A 24,166-nucleotide genomic window follows, 5' to 3' on the forward strand; every position below is an offset into this window, starting at 1 on the left:
TGTTCACTGCATGGCAGAATGAACATTACCGGTGACTGCTGACTCACTCCAACAGACCACAAACTTCCAAAAGAAAAAACAAAACTACTGATCCACAAATTTTAGCAGTACAGTTATAACATAATGTCAAGTGTCAAATAATAATAAGCTACAGTATAGCTAATTTTATGCTAAGTCTCATAAAGGATTCAGGATCAAAGTCAGGACACTGAGTCAGGATGTTTAAACAAACAGAAGTTTGGCAAAAAAAGTTGGGTTGAATTAAAAAATCAGTAAAACATTCAACCAAAATAAATGTGAAAGGAAAAACAGGATACAAATTCTAAAGGAATAACTAAACTCTATCGCTTGTTATTGAAGACTTTTGCTATTACTTCTATACTTTGAAATTCTCTTTTGAGTACATAAGTTCTCTCTGTCAACTGCCCAAGAGCACTCATAACAGCTGAGTGGAGCTGAGTTGTGAATGCTCCATGCTTACTGCTCTCAGTCCTCAGTTCCCCTCTCTTCTGATTGCAGCAAAGACTTTGAAGGAACGTTAGCACTGATAATGCTAGCGAGCTAACAGCAGATTTTCTTCAGGCATTGCAGGCACAGCAACACACTTTATGTGCTGTAGCATTAATTCGTTTTTCGTGTAAATGAATTTACATTCACAACACGCTGCAAATGTTCCTAAAATGCAGTAGCTAGCACCACAATCACAGCCAACATTGCAAATGTTGTTGCTGGTAAGTGCACGGTTTGCTAAGAACAACCAGCGACAGTGGGGTTGCCAACTTTTTAGCTATCAAATAAAGGACACTGTGGCGTGCCAGAAGCACAATGGACAACCAGCTGGGCATAATACAAATATGTACTCTATGTTCATATTTTTATAATAAAAATGCAGTAAAATGTTGGTATTCAATTAAATCAATACCTCATTTAAAACAATCAATATGGCATTTCCTTTGAAAAATAAGCAAAAAAGAAAAAATGTTTAAATAAAATACGGTAAATGGGGGATTCAGGTACCCTGGTTGATATGCTACGCAGACCAAACGGCACCATATTTTCACAAATGACGTATTATTTCACACATCTGGTGCACATGACGGGTGTCACTGAGGGCTGTGACTAGAGCAGGGCGATATGGCCAAAAATATTTATCACGATATATATTTGAAAATTTGCGATAACGATATAACCGACGATATAATTGATGCGAGACAAAATACAACTCCACAACATTACTAGCGCAAAAAGACAGCCTTCCATTTATTTTCACTTAAACAAGAAGCTGGTTTTTATGTACATTAAAGCTTTATAAAAATGTAACAGTGCAAATGCAAATTCCTTGCTGAAAGTTTAACCAAAAGGCATTTCCAGTAGAAATGGGCTGACATATCCTGAGCATAACCATGTATAATATCCACTGAAGTTAAAAAGAGGTGCTTTGCAACATTAAACTGCAGTGTGCAGTACGCATTTTTCGGACCATAAGGTGCACGGGATTATAAGGCACATTAAGCGAAACAAAGCAGTCAGATAAATCAAACTTTATTAAACTCATTCTTCTTGCTTCCTCCACTTCTGTACCATTGATTCATTAATGTTGAATTCTCTGGCAGCTGCTCTATTCCCATGTTGTTGCAGTATATTAATGACTAACCTCGTATTGTGGATGGATTATCTCAGTTGTTCTCCTGACTGAAGTTTGGTCCGTTTACAGCATCCTGCCATGCGATTGCATTTGTCTCTAACCATGAAGAACCTTCACGTTAACTTTTATAAGTGGAAAAGTGTTAGTGTTCGTCCTCCAGCTTCACTGTTTATGTTATGCTAACATAGCTGTGTCGCTAGCGATCACGTAGCACATCATTATATACCAGCTAGCCCAACTTCAGTAACCCTACAAACGTCACTGCTGTTTAGTTTCCTGTCTTCATTTATGTTGGAAGTGATAGCAGAGCTGTACGTTTGATTTTTTTCAGAAATCTCTCAGTCAGAACATGCAATATCATGCTTAGGTAACTAGCGAAACTAGCGAGCTAACTTCCGCTAGCTTCCTGCTAACTTCTAACTCCGTTAAATGTAATAACTTTTCATGGATGCCTGGAAGTTAAACTTTATAGTTACACCTGGTAAAGCAGCAATGCTGATCGTTTTATTAAAGATGAAAGAATTTAGACAGTTTTTAACTCTAAGTGATGCTGCAGTGTTGTTTGACCTGAAGTATACGGAGTTTAGGACCCAGATTACTCCCAGATTTAAGAGCATCTTAGTCCGACAAATACGACAATAACAACGGCCGCTTGCATGTTCTGCAAAAAAATGTGCTTTGTTGTGTATCTGACGGACAAACACCAAACCAGTTCCACATCACGGAAGTTGCACCATTTTTACAAACCAATTCTGGTTCATCTGTTTCACTCAACAATCGGCCATGTGCGTATGAAAACAAAGGCACTGCGCATGCGCGTTTTACTCCCATTCTATCGCAATATTTCATTTTCCTATCGTTGCCTAACATTATACCGGTTAGGGGTGTGTATTGGCAAGAATCTGGCGATACAATATGTATCATAATACAGGGTAGACGATACGATATATTGCAATACTAAAAGCCAGACGATATTTGTGTTTAGTAGGACTAAATTTAATTAGGAAAACTCAAGTAAACAGTCCAAACTGTTTAATGCTTGACATGAAACATCTGAAACAAAAACACTCTAAGTTCAAAATGAATGGAGAAATTAACATCTGCCTTATTAGAAGTCATGTCAAATAAACAAACAAAAACTACTTTACTGAAATATCAAGTATTTTTTAACATGAAAAAAGTAAACATGTAACACTGAAGTCTTTCTAAGTACTATGATTGTAAAATACTTATCCAAAAACTGCTCTATGGAGCATCAAAACAAAGCACTTTTTATGTGACCTCAATATAAACAAATATAAATCAAAAATGAAATTGCTTGAAGAATCCATCCAAGTAAACATTAACAAAAAATGTAAAGTGCTATTACAATTAAGTGTTAATAAAATAAAGTACAGCTCTGCAGTGTCCATCAATGGAACACTTTTAGTACAACCTGAAAAAAGGAATTTACTCATCTAAATAAGTGCTTATGAGACTCAACCAAAATGTCAAACATTCTCATATCAGAGATTTTACATGTGTAGTGTTTTCTCAGTGTTTATTTTTCAATTTCCAGATTTTTGTGCAGGAATACAAGCTGATCGACATGGTCAGCTCTCAGGACACTTCTCTGTGCATTTACTATGTCTCCTGCAGAGGAGAAAACTCTCTCTGCAGAGACACTTGTTCCAGGAATGCATAGGAAACTCCTTGCTACTTTGGATAGCTGAGGGTATTCCTGTTCATGGTCCTTCCACCAACTGAGAGGATTTCCTGTGAGAGGCAAAGGGGTCTCATCTCTATACCTCTTGATCTCAGCTGCAGCAACATCATGTTCTGATTTTGGTGCAGTATTGTCACTAGTAGAGGCAAACGTAGCTCCGAGCAAGTCCACCAATGCACATGAGGTCCTCTGTCTTTTTAGGGGTGGCCGAGGGATGGAGTCAAACTTGTCTTTGATATGTGGGTGATGAGCCTCCTCTGTGGCATTCTCTTCCTCCACCTGTTTGTCAGTCTCCTCATTCTTTTGCTGCTGAAAAACATTAAATTCAAATAGTATTAATGTCAGAAAGTCAAAATTCAAATCCAAGATTCACCCTGTTTTTCACTAATATTTGATGACAAATGTCATCAATATGCTTTTTTTTTTTTTTTTTTTTTTTTGCTTTTTACTTTATTCACTTGCTTATAACTTCAGTTGAATTTTTCCAAATAAACTAATTTATTTACTTACATTTTCTTCCTTCTTTATCACAGTCACCACAGTGTCCAACAGTCTGGAATAGGTCTCACTGGTCTCTGCTTCAGACAGGAAGGGCAGGTCCTTAAACCGAGGATCAACAGTTGATGCCATCCATAGTGTCTCCCTCTCATTTACATATCTCTTTCCCAGATCTTCTGCTATGGCAGTCTTAATGTCCCTTACTGTCGGTGTATCATCAACACTTTCTTGTGCACCCATCACAAGCTTGGCATGAAGAGGAGCAATGATGGACAGGGTTGGCATACTCTCCTCTGACATCACCAGGGTGGCGTCCTTCATAGGCTTGAGTGCCCTGACAACTTCTTCTGCACATGTGATGTCAGACTCACTTAATGTGAAAATTTCTTTTTCACTCTTCCTAACTTCTGCAGAAAGCAGAGCTGCACAGATGGCTGGTTGCTGTTCTAAAAATCGTTCTATCATATCATAGGAGCTGTTCCATCTTGTAATTATGTCCGTGATCAATCTGTGAGCTGGTAGCTGAAGGAGGCACTGTTTCTGCTTCAACTGGTTGCTGGCTGTGGTGCTGCGCCTGAAAAAGGCTGTTACACGTCGGATCCTCCCGAGAAGTCGCACCACGGATTGTATTTTCAGTGCTTTCTGTGAGGCGAGATTCAGACTGTGTGCAAAACATTGTATGTGCGTTATGCCTGCAAGTCTAGCCGCGAGAGCCATGTTTGGTGCATTATCGGTAACAACAACAAGGTCCTTTGCGTTCAATCCCCATTCAGCCACAGCGTCAGTTAGTAACGCTGCAATGTGCTCACCTGTGTGACTGTCATGCATGGCTCGGGTTTGTAGTACATGAGACTGAAGGTTCCACTGGTCTGTTATGTGATGTGCTGTAACAGTTACGTACGATTCAGTGGCTCTCGAAGTCCAAGCGTCGCATGTCAGAGCAACTGTCTCAGCCGAGTTGAGAGAGTCCAGCACTGTCGCTTTGACTTCTTGGTACAACTTTGGCAGAGCGATGTCCGTGATGTGTTGTCGAGAAGGAACGGTGTAACGGGGCTCCAGCGTTTTAATCATATTACGAAATCCTTTATTCTCCACAACACTCAGGGGGCGCATGTCTTTGCAAATAAAAACAAGTACTGACTGCGTTATTTTTGTTGCACGAGTTGAAGTTGCTGGTAGTTTCGAAAAGTTAACTTCTTCAATTGTCCGTTGAGAGGAATCACCTCGTTTTGTTTTAAAATTAGCATTTGACGCTACGTCGCTATGGTGTCTAGGCACGTGTGTTCGTAAATTTGTTGTGTTACCGGAATATTTGACTCTGGCGGTGCAGATTTTACAGACTGCATAGCTCTTGTCATAGTCTTTACTGCCTTCTTTTGTCCTAAATCCAAAATAAGTCCACACATCAGCTTTGAAAGCTGCGGGGGCCGGCTGTATCCTCTCCTCTTCAGTCATCAGTTAGCTAGCATCACACACGTCCACTGACTGTTCTACTTCGTTCTTTTGGCAAACTAGACGCTTCTACAGTTATCGCGAGACCTCGTTTTTACGTCATAGTAAAGGCGGTGAAAACTGCAAACCAGTGGCCGGAGTTTGAATTCCAACATACAAAAGAAATAAACAGTAAATGCATGTCATTTTTCAATTAAAAAAATCGATAACAGTGATTTTAAATATCGATTCAGTATCATTGCGCGAAATATCGCGATATTTCGTTGTATCGATATTTTCTTACATCCCTAATACCGGTATTACCGTGAACGGTATAATATGGCCCAGCCCTAGCTGTGACACAAGTACTCGTCCAGGTAACGGTCAATATAAAAGGAATATTTAAGTTAGAGTAAAGGGCGAACCAATTTTACTCATTAGACGAGGACATCCTGGCTAAAACGGGACAGTTGTCAACCCCAAGCGACAGTAATGTTTAAATTCAAATAGGCAGGTAAGTAACTAGTGTAGGCTACTAGTTATAAGACTGATATACTGCATATACATGAACATTTTATAAAGAAATAAGACACAGGTCACAGTAATGATGGTCGACCAGATAAACAAAAAAAGCAGGAAAAATGCACAAACACATAGTCATCACTCCTAATATAGTGTTTTTCTACTATGGTTGAGCACTAAAAGCATTTTATTCAACAGGTTGGTTCACCAGACACTTTCCACCTGACCATCTGAGATTTGCCTGAGAATAATTTGTTTATATTGAAGCTTTTATTTCTCATTTGAATTGATTTTAAAGAACATTACGTGTACTGTATATGTAAAACTGCTTTACATAATATTTCTACAGGCCTCCAAATCTGCTACCAGAGATCAAACAAGTATTTCAGGGACTTTAAGCATCCACCAATCTGTGTCAACTGCTCAATTCAGATTCATAGAACTAAGTAAATTTTCTGGATAATGGAATTTCAAAATGGCCACAAAACTGATGCATGAAAAAAATAATGACAGACATTAAAATTTTGCATAATTCCTATTAAGAAGTGCATCTTTCCATGTGACTGTCACATAAGAGTTTCCTTTTTTAATTATTAGAATTTAAATTTGATGAATTGAGTTTGAATGACCTGCAAAGACACACAAAGCTGGGTGCGTTCATTGCCTCTTGCACGTGTATTGTGTTTGATTGCACTATATTGTGCTGATGTTAATGTTTTCATGCTCACTGCTCTCATGACCACAGGCAACCATTTCACAGCAGGCTAATAGAAAGACAATTGCTTTAATGCATTTTGGGAGGCTGTGTGAAGGTTTCAACAGTGAGATTAACAGTGAGGAAATATTTATGGGTCTTTTGAAAGCAGCTCTGAGGTCACAGCTGATTTGTTGACTATGTCACAGTAATTTCCTTGTCAAAAACGACACGTTGATGGTGCGCTTTCTCCTGCCATGTACACAAAACACTAGAAAGTTTGTAAGAACCAATTATAGACTCCTAAGTCAGCAGTGGCATAGTGTATAATTCAGTGAGTGTTTCTTTTTCTTTGGCCTTATTAAAAGCAAATAGTGGATTTTAGCAATTAATGGTGATCAAGCGGGGCAGGAATTGCAGTTTTGAAACCAACATTTTCCATCTTCTCCGTCATTTTTCCATCTTCTCTGCCATTGCTTCTCCAAAAATCTTTGCTTAGCTCTTTCAGCTTGTTTGTTCCATGTGACTTATTCTGGACTAAACCTTCTTGCAGACATTACATCACATAAGGTCCATTAATTTAAGTTAAAGTTACAAGTGGGATATTTAGAATCTGGTTAGGCTTAGCATTTTTAATGAATTAAATGTATGCACACCACTGAGAGCAGTCTTCACATATAATATACTGCATGTAAACCCTATAAACAGTAGTATACACGAAGCCCTGCCTGTCATACCTGACTAAAGATGTTTTTTCCCAAATCAGCTGTGCATTTCCACAATTTTTACATACAGCACATCCTGAAGCAAGTAAGGAAGTACCCCCACGATGTAGTACACCCACATGGCCATTATCCAGTGTCTTTAAAACATTTAAAGTAGAGTAACGCCATACTGTGCATCAGATATAACTCTCAGTCCAAGTCTTTGTTTGCAGCTGAAGTTCTGCGTGCTCCCAAAGAGTTAAATCTGCAGGCCTTTTCCTGCCCGTGTTCCAGTTTTCAAGCGGCATCAGAACTTGTTCAAAGGCATCAAACAGTAAAAGACAGCAAGAGGGGAAGCTGTCTTATTTCTTATAAATGATTGACGCTCCCAGCTGGCAAACAACCAGAGACTCATCCTTTTTATCTTCACTTCCACTGTCTTGAATTGAATTCAGAGAATTTTGTGTGTTATTGATGTAAATAATCTTTATCCGCAGGTAAAGCTGTTGAGATAAAGTTGTTTTGCTAAAAAAAAAAAAAATGGCAGTTCATATTATATGCACATCCATGTTTTGTTTTGTTTTTTCCAATTTTTATTATCTTTCTGACAGTCCCAGCTAAGCAATCTTTCAAACATTCTCCCTCTGGTCCTCTTTGTTTCAGCGCTCTCTCTCTCTCATTCTTCTATCTTTGCCTCATATCACACTTTTCTCCTCTCTTCTTCCCTTTTTGTGGATGTGCGTGAGTGCACTTGTGAAAGCTCGTTAGGCAATTTGTTTGTCTACTGTCTCAGATTGTGTGCAGGATGCTCAAAGTGTGTAAATGTTGTTTTTCTTCTTCCCTCCAGGACTTTGACAGAGCTTCTGAAGCAACCCGGGGAGGGCGGAGCAGTGGATGGTACTGGTGTTCATCATCCTATAGGCACAAACGGCATCTCTGCCAGAGCGCTGCGCTCCAACAATGGCAAGTTTTGTTTTTTGGCATGTATGAGTTACCATACAAGCAAACTGAGCTGACAGAACATGGCTGATAACATGATAACATGGCGCTACCGAACTCTTAGCTCTAGCTAAAATTTTCACCAATTCAATTTTTAACTATTTAGCTGCAATTTCTAGATTTACTTTGTTTTAAAGATTTGTACACACTTTAAGTTACTATTGATTTAGTGTTACGATTTCATTACCAGATGAAGACCCCAAAAAATTAACTACTAAAACTACTAAAAAAAACCTACTAAACACAAAAACTACTAAAAGTTTTTTCACTTACAATAGTGGATGCAAATAATAAATATGGCCATAGTATTAAATAATAAGATGAGAATTTCTGTAATTGCTAAAGTCTGGAAGCTAAGATAAAAATTCTGGCTTCAGACTTCAGTTTTTGCTAAATTTGGCTCTGCACAGTGGTGATTCTAGGGTTTGTTGGGGCCCGGGGCAAAAATCCTTCCCACCGTCATCACTACTTTGTTATAAATTATCTGACACCAGAAACAATAAAAGTTGATAGGCAACACATTATAATAGAAATGGCAGAGACCTTTTTTTTTTGGTAATGATAACTAAACCACACTGACTGGTTATGAAGTGTTAATACTGCTTGCCAGCAAGTGTAGCTAGCTAGCTACAGTAACAAGTGGATTGCCGGTATCGTGTCTCTGACTCCTGGATGAGCATGCTCAGTTAGGTCATACTCCAGCTAGCAGAGCTGAACACACTTCCTGCTCGGCTAGCTAACTTAACTAATGCTAAATGCCAGAATAATTTACATGAAATAATGTGATTCTAGTGGAAGTTGCATTACATCCTGTCTTTCTCCCATAGTTAAGACTAGACTCGCAGCATTTAGGTATTTAGCATTAATTTAATCATTATTATCTGCTCCACTCACTATTTGGGCTAAGTTAGGCTAGGCTAGGTTGCTTTATTTGTACTGTAGGTAGATTTTTTTTTTTTTTTTTTTGCCTGTCCCGTTTGGCTCTTTTGCCATCAGAATTGTTGCCTAAAGGCAAAGAAAGATGCCCAACGGATTTACTTTACCAAATTGACCATCCCAGCCTTGCCGTAATGGTCCATTTGATTCACCTTTTATTGTTTATTTTATTTTCACTTACTGAATACGGGACAGACTTGACTGGGGGAAAGAAGGGGAGAAAGAAAGAGGGAAAGAGAAACAGCTGAGAAGAGGGACGGGAGAGAAGGGCAAAAGACAAAAACCAACAGAATGAGCAGAAAAAAAAAAAGGAAAAAAATGCATATATCAATCACCTGGGTCACCTGCTGAGAAAGAAAAAAGAAAACAAGCGGAAGAGAACAAGAGTAATAGAATAAACAACATCACAATGATATATGGGAATATGACAGTAAATACTAAATATTAAACATTATTGTGCAGCACATAAGATCAACAGAACAGTGTGCTTTGAGGTAGGAGCCAAAAAGGGTGTAGTTTGTGGGTGTGATCACCCGTGTGTACACCTGTGAGCATGGACGCGCTTGTTTTTTCAAAAGGTTCCTTCATGTAATGATCTGCTAGAGGGTGTGGGGGGGCCGCAGCCCCGTCCTCAAGGTAATGAAGCAGGTATGGAGGAGATCAAAACTCCAGACATCCAGAGGCCCCCAGAACACAAGAGACCAAGGTAGATTTTTTTCTACAGCAAGTAAGGTTATTTCATCCTCACATGCACATTTTAAAACAAACACAGACAATGAACAAAAGATAAACATGATGTAACATACTGAAGAAATAAATAGCAAATAATAACAGAGAACCCACACAGCATCACGCGGGATAGCAAAACTGTGATTTCTTTTCTCCTCTTTTACCTTTTTCTACTTTTTTTTCTCTCCCTGAAGTATAACTCTTTCATCATTGTCATTCGGTTTGTTTAAACTGAACTATGCTTGCCACTTGCAAACAGAGTGAGTGGAGTCAGGCAAAGTCCCCTTAGTGTGGTCAGGTCTCTTCTACTGTCATTGTAAACTTTGCACATTGCCTTTGCTGAAGTTTGAAGTTTGTCAGCCCTCAGGGTCTCCCGTATTGACCTGGGGCCCCAAGTTGTTTGCCTGGTGGCAAGCAGTGCTTCTGGCTCTGCATAATGTCAAAAAGACCAGAAATCTTCAGGGAAGCTTAGTCCTTCTCTGACTGCTGTTCAACAGCAAGGGTCAGCCAATCAGGTAACAGAAACTGTTTCAGCCAGTGGATAAACTAAATGTGGATTATTCTGAACCATGAACAGTGCAAAGCTGCTAACTACAACCAATACAGAGGTGGAAATGAGCATAGTATGTTTTCACTTCTTTTTCAATTATGCAATCGTGTGCACAAAATAATAAAAACTTTATGGAGGACTTATGTTGTGTCCAGATCCATACAGTATATCTAGATCGATCAGATTTTTTATTCAAATGTTATCCTTTTTTTAGCTAATCATTGTTATTCAAGTATATTGCCTGACAAGTTCCCTCTAAATTGCAAGTATGTCCAGGGGATTCAGAAACAAGGGGCTGGATCAACTGGAAGGATTTGAACAAAGTTTAACACTGACTGTGGCACTCATCATCCTCAAACACACAACAAGCTCAGGAGACACTGAAGTTCATCATTTAAGCACAAAGTTCATGGAAGCATAATATACAGATACGCACACACATTTATATTTCTGTGCTGCTCTTAATTTCAAACTAGTGAACAAGAAAAGACACTTTACTCTTATACTCGCACTCTCAGCTGGTGCGTCTTCATCACACACATAAACACATACATGTCTTTCATGGGCGGGGACGTGCAGGGACAGACAGGTCATATTTAATTAAGATTTAATTAGCTGTTCCAGCTCCAGACCCACAGAGGGAAAACTGTGTGACCCATCTGTCTGCCTTCTTCTCTAGACACTTGGATCACACACACACACACACACACACACACACACACACACACACACACACACACACACACACACACACACACGGTATACATGCTTAATATAACCCTCTGCTTCTTCAGTGGGTTGAGACCTAAATTAGTGGACATATTTCCTGAGGGCTCATTTGTGACAAGACTGATGGCGTGTTTAAAGGACAAAGGTCCCTGTTGGCTCACAGTTCTGCTCTCACTGTCGAACACAAAGAGAAAAAGTTGCCTTTTTGTCCAGTTGTATTTATATCCAGGTTGGCTCTCTATCATGTAGTTTTGCACCAGAGGCAGATGTGAAGCCATATGATGATAATAAACACAACTCACTAATGATGGCTGCTTCATTGGATGTAAAAGCATCTATAGGATGTACCAGATGTTCCTCTCTGCTTTAGTTCCCATCAATTATTTGCATTTCAGAGTAAAAGTCTGTTTGTTTCTCTCACAAACCATAGAGGCAATATTCATCCACACAGCTACAAAGGGGAATTAGTGGGACTTCTCCCTTTACTTTCATCTTCCCACCACTGATGTAAACAAGTTTTAGCCATCTTTTTCACCACATACTGTGCTTATCAACTCTCAGCTTTATTCTGTCATCATCGTCTCCTTCTGTAACTGTACTCTAACACAATGAGAGACAAGCAAATGAACAAACACAAATACAGGGAAGCACTGGATCACCTTGACAACACCTACTGGTTTTGTAGACTCTAATATTTATATTTTAATCTAAATGAGATCCAATTTTAAAAAGTGGACATCATGCTGTCTTAAACCAGTGATCAAGACTATAAAGGCATCAAGACAGCATCTACTAAGATCATAAATCCTGTAAACAGTAGGCAGTAGGACTTCACTCTACAGTGGGATTTCTTTTAGTAACAAGACAATTTGCCCCTTTTTGCTATTTGTAAAACAATCCAGGTTTATAAGGTACTTCTGTACTGATATCAATCTTCTTTTATGTAACCTGTGAGATAAATACAACCATACAACCAACTAAATGACCTAAAGAAACAGTGCAGGTGTGAGCATAAACCAACTTTAAACCACACGACAGAAGGGATGTCAAACATCTACACAGGCATTTTGACATTAGCCCGCTCATATTAGCCATACTCTTTTAATATTTCACGTGTGCAACATCACGCACAGCACCACATGTTTTAGCAGCATTTAAAACATCATTTGATTATCAAGGAATAACAAATACACATACAATATGTACAGCACCAGTGTTTAACTTCGCGTATTGCACTGGTCTCGGTTTTAACTGTTTTCTGAGTGTTTTTGCTAACTGGTAACAAAGCACACACTTTCAAATCAACCCAGAGTGGTTGACTCTTAAGGGAGTGAGAAATCATGTAGGAAAAAGGACAAACCAGTGAATCAGAGTTTAAATTAGACAGCAAGCTAACAAGGGGAAGGGAAAGAGAGGTGTGAAATAAGCACAGACATATGGAGACGTGGTGTATATCATCTAGAATGGGGTACAATAAAATAAAGCCTTCCTGATCCTGCTGGGTCAGCTGTCACATAATCACCTCTTAATTAAACACTTTTAATCCTCCCGGCCACTTAGACAGGGACAGCGACAAAGACAGAGAGAGAGGAGGGGGCATGAAGGAGACAGAGAGAAACTGGGACCGGATGCTTTACAGAGGTGTGAAAATTCATAAGAAATTACTGGAAGTTTGAGTAAAGGAGCTTTCATGTATAATAAAGCTATTTTGTTTCATGGTTTGAATTTTGTGGAACATTAATAGAGCTTTTCATTCCAATATTATTCAATCTGCTCCTTTTCACTGTTATAAAGAGTCAAACTCACACTCGAGCCAATCACCACTCACCCAAACAGAGTTTATTTGTAATCAAATCTAATCAAATGCATTAGAATGTCATCTGTATCCAGCCATTGAAACATTTTAGCAATGACAGCAGTCTGTAATGTTGATTCATTGAGTGGGTCTATCACTTTGCACCAGAGTGAAATAACTTGACAGCTATTTTGTCCCCTGTGGGCTCCACTATAACCTTTTTTGTGACCTTTGCTGTAGTGCGTTTACTATACTCACATATCAACTTGCACAACTAACAAAATCCTGTGTCAACATTTATATCTGCATGGAACTGCAGATTTTGAACTTTGACAGAAATTTAAACTTGACACAATAAATAAACTACTGTGAAAAAAGTCTCGAACCACCCCAAATTCTTTATATTTTGCTTCCAAGGAGTCGGACTTTCTTGTGATTTCTCCAGGCTCTCTGAACTTCTTTTACAGGCTCTCGTCACGATCCTGGGCCATTTGACCCAGCGTTTTGAGTTTTAATATATTTTGATGTTTATGGTTTATGTTTAGGCTCATTAGGTTCTCTAAGTTCATTTCTATTATGCTTAGGTTGCTGTTATTTTTCATTCATTTTTCAGTCACTGTGTTTAAGTCTCCCTTGCCCTTCGTGTGTTGTCATGTCTGCCTCTCATTATGTTTCCTGTTTTATTTTGAAGAGGTCTGCTGTCCCATGTTCATTGTGTCTAGTTTCGCTTCCCCTGTTATGTAATTATGTTCATTTCAGTCTGCTGTTTCCCCATGTGTTTCCACTTTCCCTTATCACCTCCTGTGTGTATTTAGTCTGTGTGTTTTCATTCATTCCTTGTCAGGTCATCTGTTGTTTCACACCATGTTTCCAGGTCTCATGTATTCATGTCCAGGTTTGTTCACATTTACGTTCACGTTCACTTTCATGTCAGGGTTCTTCATGTTGTATTTTAGTTCACCCAGTTTAGGTTAATATTTAGTTTTGCATGAGTGTGCGTTGCCCTTTGTTTGTACCTTTTTATCAGCCTTATTAAACGGCTCGGCTTCTGTGAATTCGAGGTACGTTCCACGTTCTGCGTCTGCGTTTAGGTCCATTGTTCACACTCCACACAGTCCACTTCCACACACTGTGACAGTTTTCTTTGGACACTGGTTACGTTTTCAATAATGAGAAATTATTTTTGTTTTTTATTGTTAAACCAGTCAACACTGACCTACGAATCATACAGTTATAAAAAAGACACTTAAATCAAGACATGAACCAACATCATATCTACATATAACAGACAACTTAGAAAAAACAATTTAAAAATGTTTCTTTACACGCTTTGTTTAATAGCAGCTTATTACAATAATTTGTAATTAGAATAATGTAAAATAATACAACGTGCCCCCATTTCTTTCACTCTTGACATGGTTTGCAGCGTGTCTTAAACAAATTGAGGAAAAGGAAAAAATCCTCCAAAGACTTGACACTGATCCGGAGAGATGCATCTGGACCTCAACTGGATCCATCTGCTGTTCGGTGAAGCTTCAGCACTGATGTATTGTGGCTGTACTTTCAGAGTGCACCTGAATACAATGCTAATGCAGCTAAATCATGTTTTCTCCTCTACGCTTCCTCATTTTCAATACAGTATAGTTTTAATACCATATAAGTCATGAAGTAAGGCATAAAAGTGTCAAGATGTAAAGTGAAAGGCTGCTATATTTGAAAGGAAAGAGGAAGGGGAGGGGGAGAGGAGTATCACGGTCTGTTTTCAATGATTGAATGAGTGAAAGTGCAGAGCAAAGAGTTCCTGTGGGGTTACCAATGACAGCTGATATTGCGGAGGGAAAAGAACAAGAAACTGCTGTCACTTCTTTAATTTATTATAGCAACACTGTGCTATAAAAAAAAACACAGTATTGTAACATGTATTATAGCATTCAGCAATAAAAAGTCAGGATTATGGTGCAGTATAGAAGCTTAGTTTGCCAGTAATAGACCACAGTTGTTCTGCATCAACGCTTCAGTTTTCAATAAGACTGCATCTGAGAAAGAGTTCTTCACATTAATGTTAATAAAACTATCTGAAAACTGCAGCGATGTGCTATAAATAACAATGGGTACTTAATAGTAATGGTCCACTGTTAATGTCTAAAGAGTCTCCTCTCTACAGTTTCAGTAATGAATAAAATATAACAAAGTCTACGCCCTGTCTCAAAGCATCATCGTAGGCGTTTAATGGTAATATCCTGAGCTGCCTCCCAAACCAAATGTGTCACGGCTGGGGGAGGGAGCCGTGTGGTGTGGAGGAAAAGGAGGACCCAAAATGCAGCAAACTGATGATACGAATGACGTTTTATTTACAGGGTGGTAGTGGCAAAAACAGGCAATGAAGCACGAGTAATTACAAACGGAAACCTAAACTGGGAGAAACTAAAGAGCAAACCTGAAATCTTACAAAACGGAGAGCGGAGCAGAGAGACGCAGACCAAGGACCAGGATACCAAGAAACACAGACGAGCCGACAACGAACACAGACCGACACCCACTATATATACACACACACAAGGTAATCGGGTAATCGCACACAGGAGGAAAGAACAGCTGATCTGAATACACATGATGACTGGAGGACACAAGCTGAACACAATGACAACAGACACAGACTTTCAGAACAAAACAGGAAATCTAGAACCCGAACCGGACACAAGGGGGGAGGACACAGAATAACTAGAACAGAGGGAAATAATCACAAAACACAAAACGCTGGGTCAACGACCCAGGACCATGACAAAATGAGACTAAACATGTGAAACTGATTTAAATTAGAAAAAAAACGGTTGACGTGAAAATTTCTTGAAACCCCTCTTTGGATTTGGTTTCTCTTCTTTTCTACCTTTTTGCTTTTTCTCCAACATAATCCCAGTGAAGCACCTACAGCACGTAACTCCACTTAAAATCGCCTGAACTTTCAAATATCATTGAAGTCACCTTGCTACAGTTAAAAAAAACATGCTTGGATTGTGATATCTCACAAAACAATCTCAGGGTCTGATATAATCAGAGCATATGGGGGGGGGGGGGGGGGCTCAGAAGCGACTGTTATCATGATTTACAATGCAAGTGGAGCAAAGGGAGTTTGTTTACCAAACCCATTTAATATTAACGTACTGAACACAAAACAGAGCTGTGCAGGTTTATGAAAATAAGGTTTACAACATTTAGACATGCTCTGCAAGCTGCTCACCTCCTGTGAGATTCCTGACACCCCTCCCCCACCCATCACCTTCACTCAATACCAGGTTGAGATGCAAATGAGGAGACTTCACTCAGGCAAGTCTGCTGGACCAGACGGAGTGAGTCCCCTTGTCCTCAAGGCCTGTGCCCCCCAGCTGTGTGGAGTCTTTCATAAACTGTTTATGCTGAGTCTGAGTCTGCAGAGGGTCCCGGTGATGTGGAAGACATCATGCCTCGTCCCTGTACCAAAGACGCCTCGTCCCAGTGGCCCCCAGGATTACAGGCCCGTGGCACTGACCTCCCACATCATGAAGACCCTGGAAAGGCTCATCCTGGACCAGCTGCGACCCATAGTAAGACCACATCTGGATCCCCTTCAGTTCGCTTATCAGCCTCGTCTCGGAACAGAGGACGCCATCATCTACCTGCTCAATCGTGTCTACACCCATCTGGACCAGCCGGCGAGCACTGTGAGGGTCATGTTTTTTGACTTTTCCAGTGCTTTCAACACCATCAGGCCGACCCTCCTGGGTGATAAGTTAGCAGCGATGCAGGTGGATGCTTCTCTGGTGTCCTGGATTGTTGATTACCTGACAGGAAGACCACAATATGTACGTCTCCCACAGTGTGTGTCTGACAAGGTGATCAGCAACACAGGGGCACCACAGGGGACTGTCCTCTCCCCCTTCCTCTTCACCCTCTACACCACAGACTTCAGCCACTGCACAGAGACCTGCCATCTTCAGAAGTTTTCTGATGACTCTGCGGTGGTTGGATGCATCAGCAGGGATGATGAGACAGAGTACCGGGCTGTGGTCGACTCCTTTGTCACGTGGTGTGAGCAGAATCATCTGCAGCTCAACGTGGCAAAGACCAAGGAACTGATCGTGGACTTCAGGAAGACCAGGAAACACTTGACCCCTGTTTCAATCCAAGGGGTCAGTGTTGACATTGTGGAGGACTATAAATACCTTGGAGTACACATTGACAATAAACTGGACTGGGCTAAAAACACCACAGCACTTTACAGGAAGGGCCAGAGTCGTCTCTATTTTTTGAGGCGACTGAGGTCCTTCAACATCTGCCAGAAAATGCTGAGGATTTTCTATGAGTCTGTTGTGGCCAGTGCGATCCTCTATGCTGTTGCATGCTGGGGGAGCAGGCTGAGGGTCGCAGATGCCAACAGACTTAATAAACTGATCCGTAAGGCCAGCAATGTTGTGGGGATGGAGCTGGACTCCCTCAAGGTGGTGTCGGAGAGGCGGATGCTGTCCAAGATAAAGACAATGTTGGATAACACCTCCCACCCACTCCATGACATGTTGGTCAGTCACAGGAGCACGTTCAGTGAGAGACTGAGATTACCGAAAAGCACCACTGAACGACACAGGAAATCATTCCTGCCTGTGGCCATCTCCCTGTACAACGCATCCACTTAACACACTGTTTGCTGCTACAGCTACACATGTTTCTTTTCCAACTATTTATTTATAAGTGACTTATGTATGTATGTATGTATGTATATATATGTATATATTGTACTATTCTTAGTTAGCGTATTGTCTGTCTTGTCTTAATGTTGGTTTAAAATGGAGCACTGTAACAAAAAATAATTTCCCCCAGGGATCAATAAAGTATTCTGATTCTGATTCTGATTCTGAATTACAGTCAGCAGAAGTGAAACTTAGATCTTAATAATCTTAATCTGAATGTTACTGGCCTTTTCAATTGATATTATTTTTCCTGTAATATGTAGCATCTCTTTCCACTCCTGCAAGCAACACAGTCACCTGTTGTGTGTGTGTGTGTGTGTGTGTGTGTGTGTGTATTTAGGTCGAAAAGCATCATTATTTCCTCCATTCAGAAAGGGTGTTACATTAGTGTTAGTATGTGTAGTTTTTGAATGTACTGCAGGAGATAATCACTGTATGAGATTAAGAGAGGTCTAAATTAGTGTTAGCATCACCGTGTGTGTGTGTGTGTGTGTGTGTGTGTGTGTGTGTGTGTGTGTGTGTGTGTGTGTGTGTGTGTGTGTGTGTGTGTGTGTGTGTGTGTGTGTGATAATGAGAAACAAAGCCGTGGAGAAACTAACAGCTCTGTGGAAAATAAGGAAGTATCCAGTGTACAGTTGGGTCAGAACAATATTTTTTTCCAGAACAATGTGTGAAAGAGTGAGAGCAGAGGCTAGAAAGAATAAGACGGTGAGAGGTACAGGTAAAGAAAGGTAGAGGAAGGAAGGATGAACACAGTGGTACATAGAGAGAACAGATAGAAGAGAGAACATACTGCTAGCTGCGAGGGGGACAGCTGGTCAGCTGCTGTTCTGCTCTGTTCTGGTGTGGAGAGCTGCCCTGAGGACAGTCACCCTATTCTGCGCGCACGCGCACACACACACACACACACACACACACACACACACACACACACACACACACACACACACACAGGCAAAGCACATACATGGCTTTGCACGTCATTACAAACGTGCGTACAGTCTGTGCCAACTGAGCATATACCGATGTACCCACTGTGGTATGAACTTTCATGGAAATGTTCTTTGTATTTAGTGTAGAGATGATGAGTTAACAAATTGAGAAAAGAAAGCGAAGAAATAATGAGTGAAGTGTTGAAGAAATGAGGGAGAGGACAAAAAAAAGTGGGGAAAGTAAAATGAAAACATAAGGTGCGTGTAAGTGAGCCAGTGAGCGATTATATAAGAGTGAGAACCCGAGTGGAGAGGGTATCAGGCGATGGAATGTGAATAAGAAAGTGTGGCAGGGGAGGAGGAGTGAGACAGGAGCAGATGGCAGGGAAGAAAAGGAGGGAAGGAAGATGGAAAGCTGGGAATGTGCGTACACTCCCTGATCACTTATAGCTGCTGTCAGCCATGCAAATGTTGCCTAACTGTAACAGTGACTGCAGCACAAAGAAGTAGAGATGCTTCTTTTCTTTCTTTTGTTCATCAAATTGCAATCAGCTGAATTCAGCACCACTTAAAACAACATGAAGCAAGAACCAGTCAGCTTCAATCTAAAGCATTTAAACATATTATACATTTAGACTTTAATTTACAGAGCTAGCATGTCTAAGAATTTTACAGAGTGGAGTTTATTGTATTTTGCATATACTATATTTTCTGGCTTTAACAGCAGAACTTATTCAAGAGAAGTAAAAGACTGGCCCATAATAGCAACAGATACTGTTTTGAGCACTCTTTTTAGCCCCCATATTTCTTCCAATAATAGCATGACTGGCACAAAATTTGAGTCAGCAAATGTCAGCCTAAGAAGGCGAACATCATTTCTGCTTAGAATTGCATTTTCAGAAACCTACCCATACAAATGGATTGTTGCCATTATAATAGAAACATGTGATTTGTTACAGCTACAGCACTGTACATGGTCTTTAGCAAGGTCTTGCATGCAAACATATATAGACTTATATAAGGCTAAACAAAGTTTGCACAGTTCTAATGTGCTTGAAAGTCAATATTTGGTATGACCACCTTTATTCTTCTACACAGTTTGAACTTTCTTATTGTTTCTTTTAGTGGTCCTCAGGTGAGTGTAGCAGGACACAAATCATTCAGAAAGTTCAACTTTTATCTAATCATAATATTTTCCCAGAAGTCTTGGAGCTCATCAAGATGTGTTTTGGCAAATGTGAAACGAGCCTTGTTTTGTTTTTGATCATCAGTGGTTTTCTCCTTGGATCTCTCCCGTGGATGCCCGTCTCTTATGTGTAGAGACAACACCGGTTCATCCCTTGAGTTTGGTGCCTTTTTAATCTTTGAATAATTCATAGGTCAGTGTTAAGTGGTTTAACAAAACAAATGGAAACAGTCAGGTGCAAGGAATGGACTGAAAATGAGTCATAGTCGATGTAGAAAGAAAACTTTAAAGGACCTTCAGAAAGCCTGGAGAACTACTGCTCAAGACCACTTTAATAAATGAAGAGAAAGTCTGACTCCTTGGAAGCAAAATATAAGGAAATGAGGGGTGACTCAAGACTTTTGCACAATATTGTACATATCTATAATGTTACACCTGCTTTACAATAATTATGTCCTACAATTTCAGACTTTGGATGACTGATGAATCTGTGCAAACACACAAAAAAAGCCACATATGTCTGTGCTCTACTTAATATTCCAACACGCTTTTACAACACATTAAATAATCATGCTTTGTTCTGTCTCAGTAATTCAAATGCACACATGTGATTCTTTATTCAGAAGTTCTCACAGGTAACCTTGTAACAAAAAAACTCCCTGTGCTATAAAAGGGGAAATATCTAAGCTCTTCTTCTCCACTGGAGGTCTCTTCTGACATGGGTATGGTTTTGCATTTGTGGGGCATAATTTGCATGTCAGTAGCCTTCAATAGAGGCCCCGAAAAAAAAGGGAGGGGGAGGCATAGATAGGGAAATAAAAACATCAGAGGGAAAGAGAGGCGGAAAAGAGGAAGAGAAGAAGAGTGAGAGAAAACTGAGAGAAACAAATGGAGCAGGAAGAGAAGGATTGTGCTTTTGATGCAGAGGGAGAGCAAGAGAGAGGGGAGGAGGGAGAGATGGGATCAGCCTGACATTGAAATCAAAATAAGGAAATGGTTATCACTGCAGCCTGCAGGACGGGTGCTATGTGAAAACACATCCTATAGAGGCAGGGGGATCGTGTGTGTGTGTTAGCATCTGTGTGGGTGTTTGTTTACTTGTGTGTGCCCTTGATTTCTGTGGATCGTCACTACAGTGCCACATGGGGACGGTGCCAATTATAACCGCGCTGAGCGTCAGCAACACACCACCAGAGACGGAACGAACGAGAGAGGGGGGTTAAACACAGCAAAACTGAATTAAGGCTATATTAAGAAGTACGTGCGTCTGTATGAGTCAATATTCATACAATCACAGAAACACGCACTCGTGCATGAGTGTATTGTACACCGTGTAGATCAGGTGGAGTTTTCTTTTAAATTAGTTTGAAATATAACTCCTGTCAGGCGTTGTGTTCAAACACCTGACAGGATGTGCGCATGAACCACAAAGTTCCTTGCTGACCTTTTGATGACTGCTGTAACCATTGACCAGCCTTCAACTTCTGACCTCATGCAACCAGATTTAATCCTGAAGAGCAACACATTTTATGAGATCTGGAATATGTCTAATCAGGCTTGGCAGCAATAATACAGGAACAGAAACGGCAACCCACTAAATATCGCTGAGGCCTGTGCACAACAAGTTAAAAGGATCTAGTGTAAATTTGCATTCATCTGCCACTTCATTAGGTCACCTGTAGAGCTCCTCATTAATGCAAATATCTAAATAGTCATAGCAACAAGGTGGACATTGTCAAAATAATCCAATAAAGTTTAAAGTGAGTGTCAGGATGGAGAAGAAAGGTGATTTTAAACATGGCCTGGTTGTTGGTGCCAGAACATGACGGTCTGAGTATTTCTGAAACTGCTCACCCTCTTGCATTTTCACACACTACCACCTCTACTGAAAATATACCGTGAGAATCAGTGTTCTTTGTGAAAATGTCTTATTAATGTCAAAGATCAGAGAAAAACGACTAATCATAAGGTCAGACTGCTTTGAGCTGATAGGAAGAGAAAGGTCACTCAAATAACCCCTCACTACAACCAAGGTATGCAGAAGAGCATCTCTGAATGCACAACACATCCATCTTTGAAGCAAATGGATCTTCGTCAGCTAAGAACAGATAACATAGGCTACAATTTGCATAAAAGTAATAGTACAATCAATACAAGGTTGAATAAATTTTACCTGGTCTGATGAGCCTTAAAAATGTGAATTTAGCATAAAAAACAGCATAAAAACATGGATCCATCATGCCTTCCACAGTTCAGGCTGGTGGTGGTGCTAGAATAATGTGAGCACCTTAGCACCACCTGAGCATTGCTTAAACACCTATCATGTGATTGCTGATGGCCGTGTCCATACCTTTATGACAACAGTGTACCCATCTTCTCATGGTTGCTTAAAATAGGATGTGTGGATGTCTAGAAGTTCAAATCACTGCTGGGATGTGGTGAGAATATGACATTTTGGATCAACTATATGATGCTGCCATGTTGCTATAATGGACCAAATCTCTGAGGAATGTTTTCAGCACCTTGTTGAATCGATGCTGTGAAGAACTGGGTCACTTGTGTGGAGTGTGCACTGTGTTGCATCAGGTTCAAGTCAAAATCTGAACTAAAAGCATTCCTTACATCCTCAGCTGTGCAGTTTATGAATAAGTAACTTGATAAATAATGTGATAAAATTATGAATATCACGTTTTAAAAGTGAAAGGAATCAAATATAAAAATGAACTAAATATTGTAAATATTAAAAGTGTTGATTCCAAAGCCTGCAGCAGGAACACAGCACAAGCCTTTTGCTGTATTATCCATGTCAAACCTGTTTATTCCTATATCTGTATATGAATATGCGATTTTCTTTAGTCATCTTCATTCTCCCAGTTTTGCTTTCTCCTCCTTCTTGCAGCTTATTCATTCTTCTCAGTTTTTCTTTCTTTCTCTCGACTTTCATATGGTCGAGAGGAAGAAAGCAATGATCTATTATTGTCTGCAGAGAAAGAGGGTTAGGGAATGTGATTCTGCATTTCCCTTATACAGAAACTTCGAACACCTCATTTTCTCTCCCCTCGGGCCAAAATATCTTTATCTTCCCTTCGAGCTGAAATTATACCGATGCTGCCAAAACTGCCCGTAATGAAGTACTTGAAAAGAAAAATCCCAGTTATATTTTCTACTAAGTTGCAGGTGGTTTCATGAATTTATTGAACATATTGACTTGAATGTCTTTTACACTGACTTTCACTGTTTTGTGAAGAAGAATTTTCCCTTCTTGGCTGTTTCAAAACTGTTACTTATCAGTCTCTGACTTGTTTTGTTAAAATAAAATCCTCCCTGATTGCTGGGCAAATCAGGTTTAAATCAGGCTAATAATGCAATAGTGCTTCAGTCGCTCTGCTCTTCCACTGCAGTATCATTTTATCTATCACAGTATTTCCAGTTCCCTCTCATTAGTTGCCAATCTTCTCTGATCTCCCGCCTTCTTTGTGCTCGCAGTCCCACTTCCCTCAAGGCCTCTCTTTCTTTTTTGGTATTTTCTGTCACTTCTCTGTCCCCTTCGCCTTTATCTCATTCTTCTCCCTGCTTCGCTCTTTTGCTCTCTAAATCATAGCCTCGGTGTCTGCAGACTGAGCTGTGTTATCCGTCATTTTCTCACTGAATTCTAAAGTCACCCAGAAATGATCACAGAGCTTCAATAAATAGATCTGATATCCCCTCCGGTGATCTCAGGTGTTCTGGAGTTGAGCTGCATGGAGTTGAAAGCAAATTTGTTGGGGGGGGGGTTTACAGGGCCAGAACCTGAAGGTAACAGTAGCAAAGCACTGGGATAAAGCAGAAGAAAAGCCATGAGTTTGTGGGAAACATGTAGTATTTTTGGTTTATCTCATTTAAAAGAAATCTTTTTTTAAAAAAGTGTTAAAGTGTAAAATTAATATATCTAATAAAATGAACTCATATAACAAACATATGAACAGGTTCAGTAGCCTTATTCTATCCATTCTAGTTCTGTGTTGATCTGTCCGCTGACACTGCTGAAAGTCAACCAACTCACAGAGGAGAAATATCCAGAATAAGCTTATTAACAAGCCAGGGCAGCAGCAGATTACAGCTTTAGCGAACGGCCAAAACAATGACACAAAACTGACAAACAAAGTCACGCAGTCAGATAGACAGAAACCCGACCAGAGGGTCAGTGGTCTGAAGGGAGAAATGAATACTGTGTGGTGGAATTCAAATCTAAAGTTAAAGTTTTATATAGATAACAACAAAATGTATCCTACATAGGGATGGGTATCGTTTAGGTTTTATCCGATACCGGTGCCAAACCGGTACTTTTGAAACGGTGCCGGTGCTTAAACGGTGCTCAAACCGGTGCTTAAAGAATGGAGAACACAAAATT

At 40.0% G+C, this 24,166-nt stretch overlaps 1 protein-coding gene and 1 long non-coding RNA gene across 2 annotated transcripts in view; one reads left to right on the forward strand and one right to left on the reverse strand.

The window, feature by feature from the left end:
* LOC308412281 (protein shisa-8) overlaps window positions 1–24,166 on the forward strand; it is a 135,651-nt gene that overhangs the window by 45,765 nt on the left and 65,720 nt on the right. The window contains exon 3 of the mRNA XM_080906510.1: window positions 8,047–8,162. Within this exon, the coding sequence (XP_080762636.1) occupies window positions 8,047–8,162 (116 nt within the window). The remainder of the gene's footprint in view (window positions 1–8,046; window positions 8,163–24,166) is intronic.
* Window positions 2,620–5,586, reverse strand: LOC308412284. Its single transcript, XR_013974551.1, has 2 exons — window positions 3,861–5,586; window positions 2,620–3,659 (listed from the first exon to the last, which is right to left on the reverse strand). It is a non-coding gene; the product is annotated as an uncharacterized lncRNA (long non-coding RNA).

This window comes from Rhamphochromis sp. 'chilingali', assembly GCF_963969265.1.
Source record: "Rhamphochromis sp. 'chilingali' genome assembly, chromosome: 15".
NCBI classification, from domain to species: Eukaryota; Metazoa; Chordata; class Actinopteri; order Cichliformes; family Cichlidae; genus Rhamphochromis; species Rhamphochromis sp. 'chilingali'.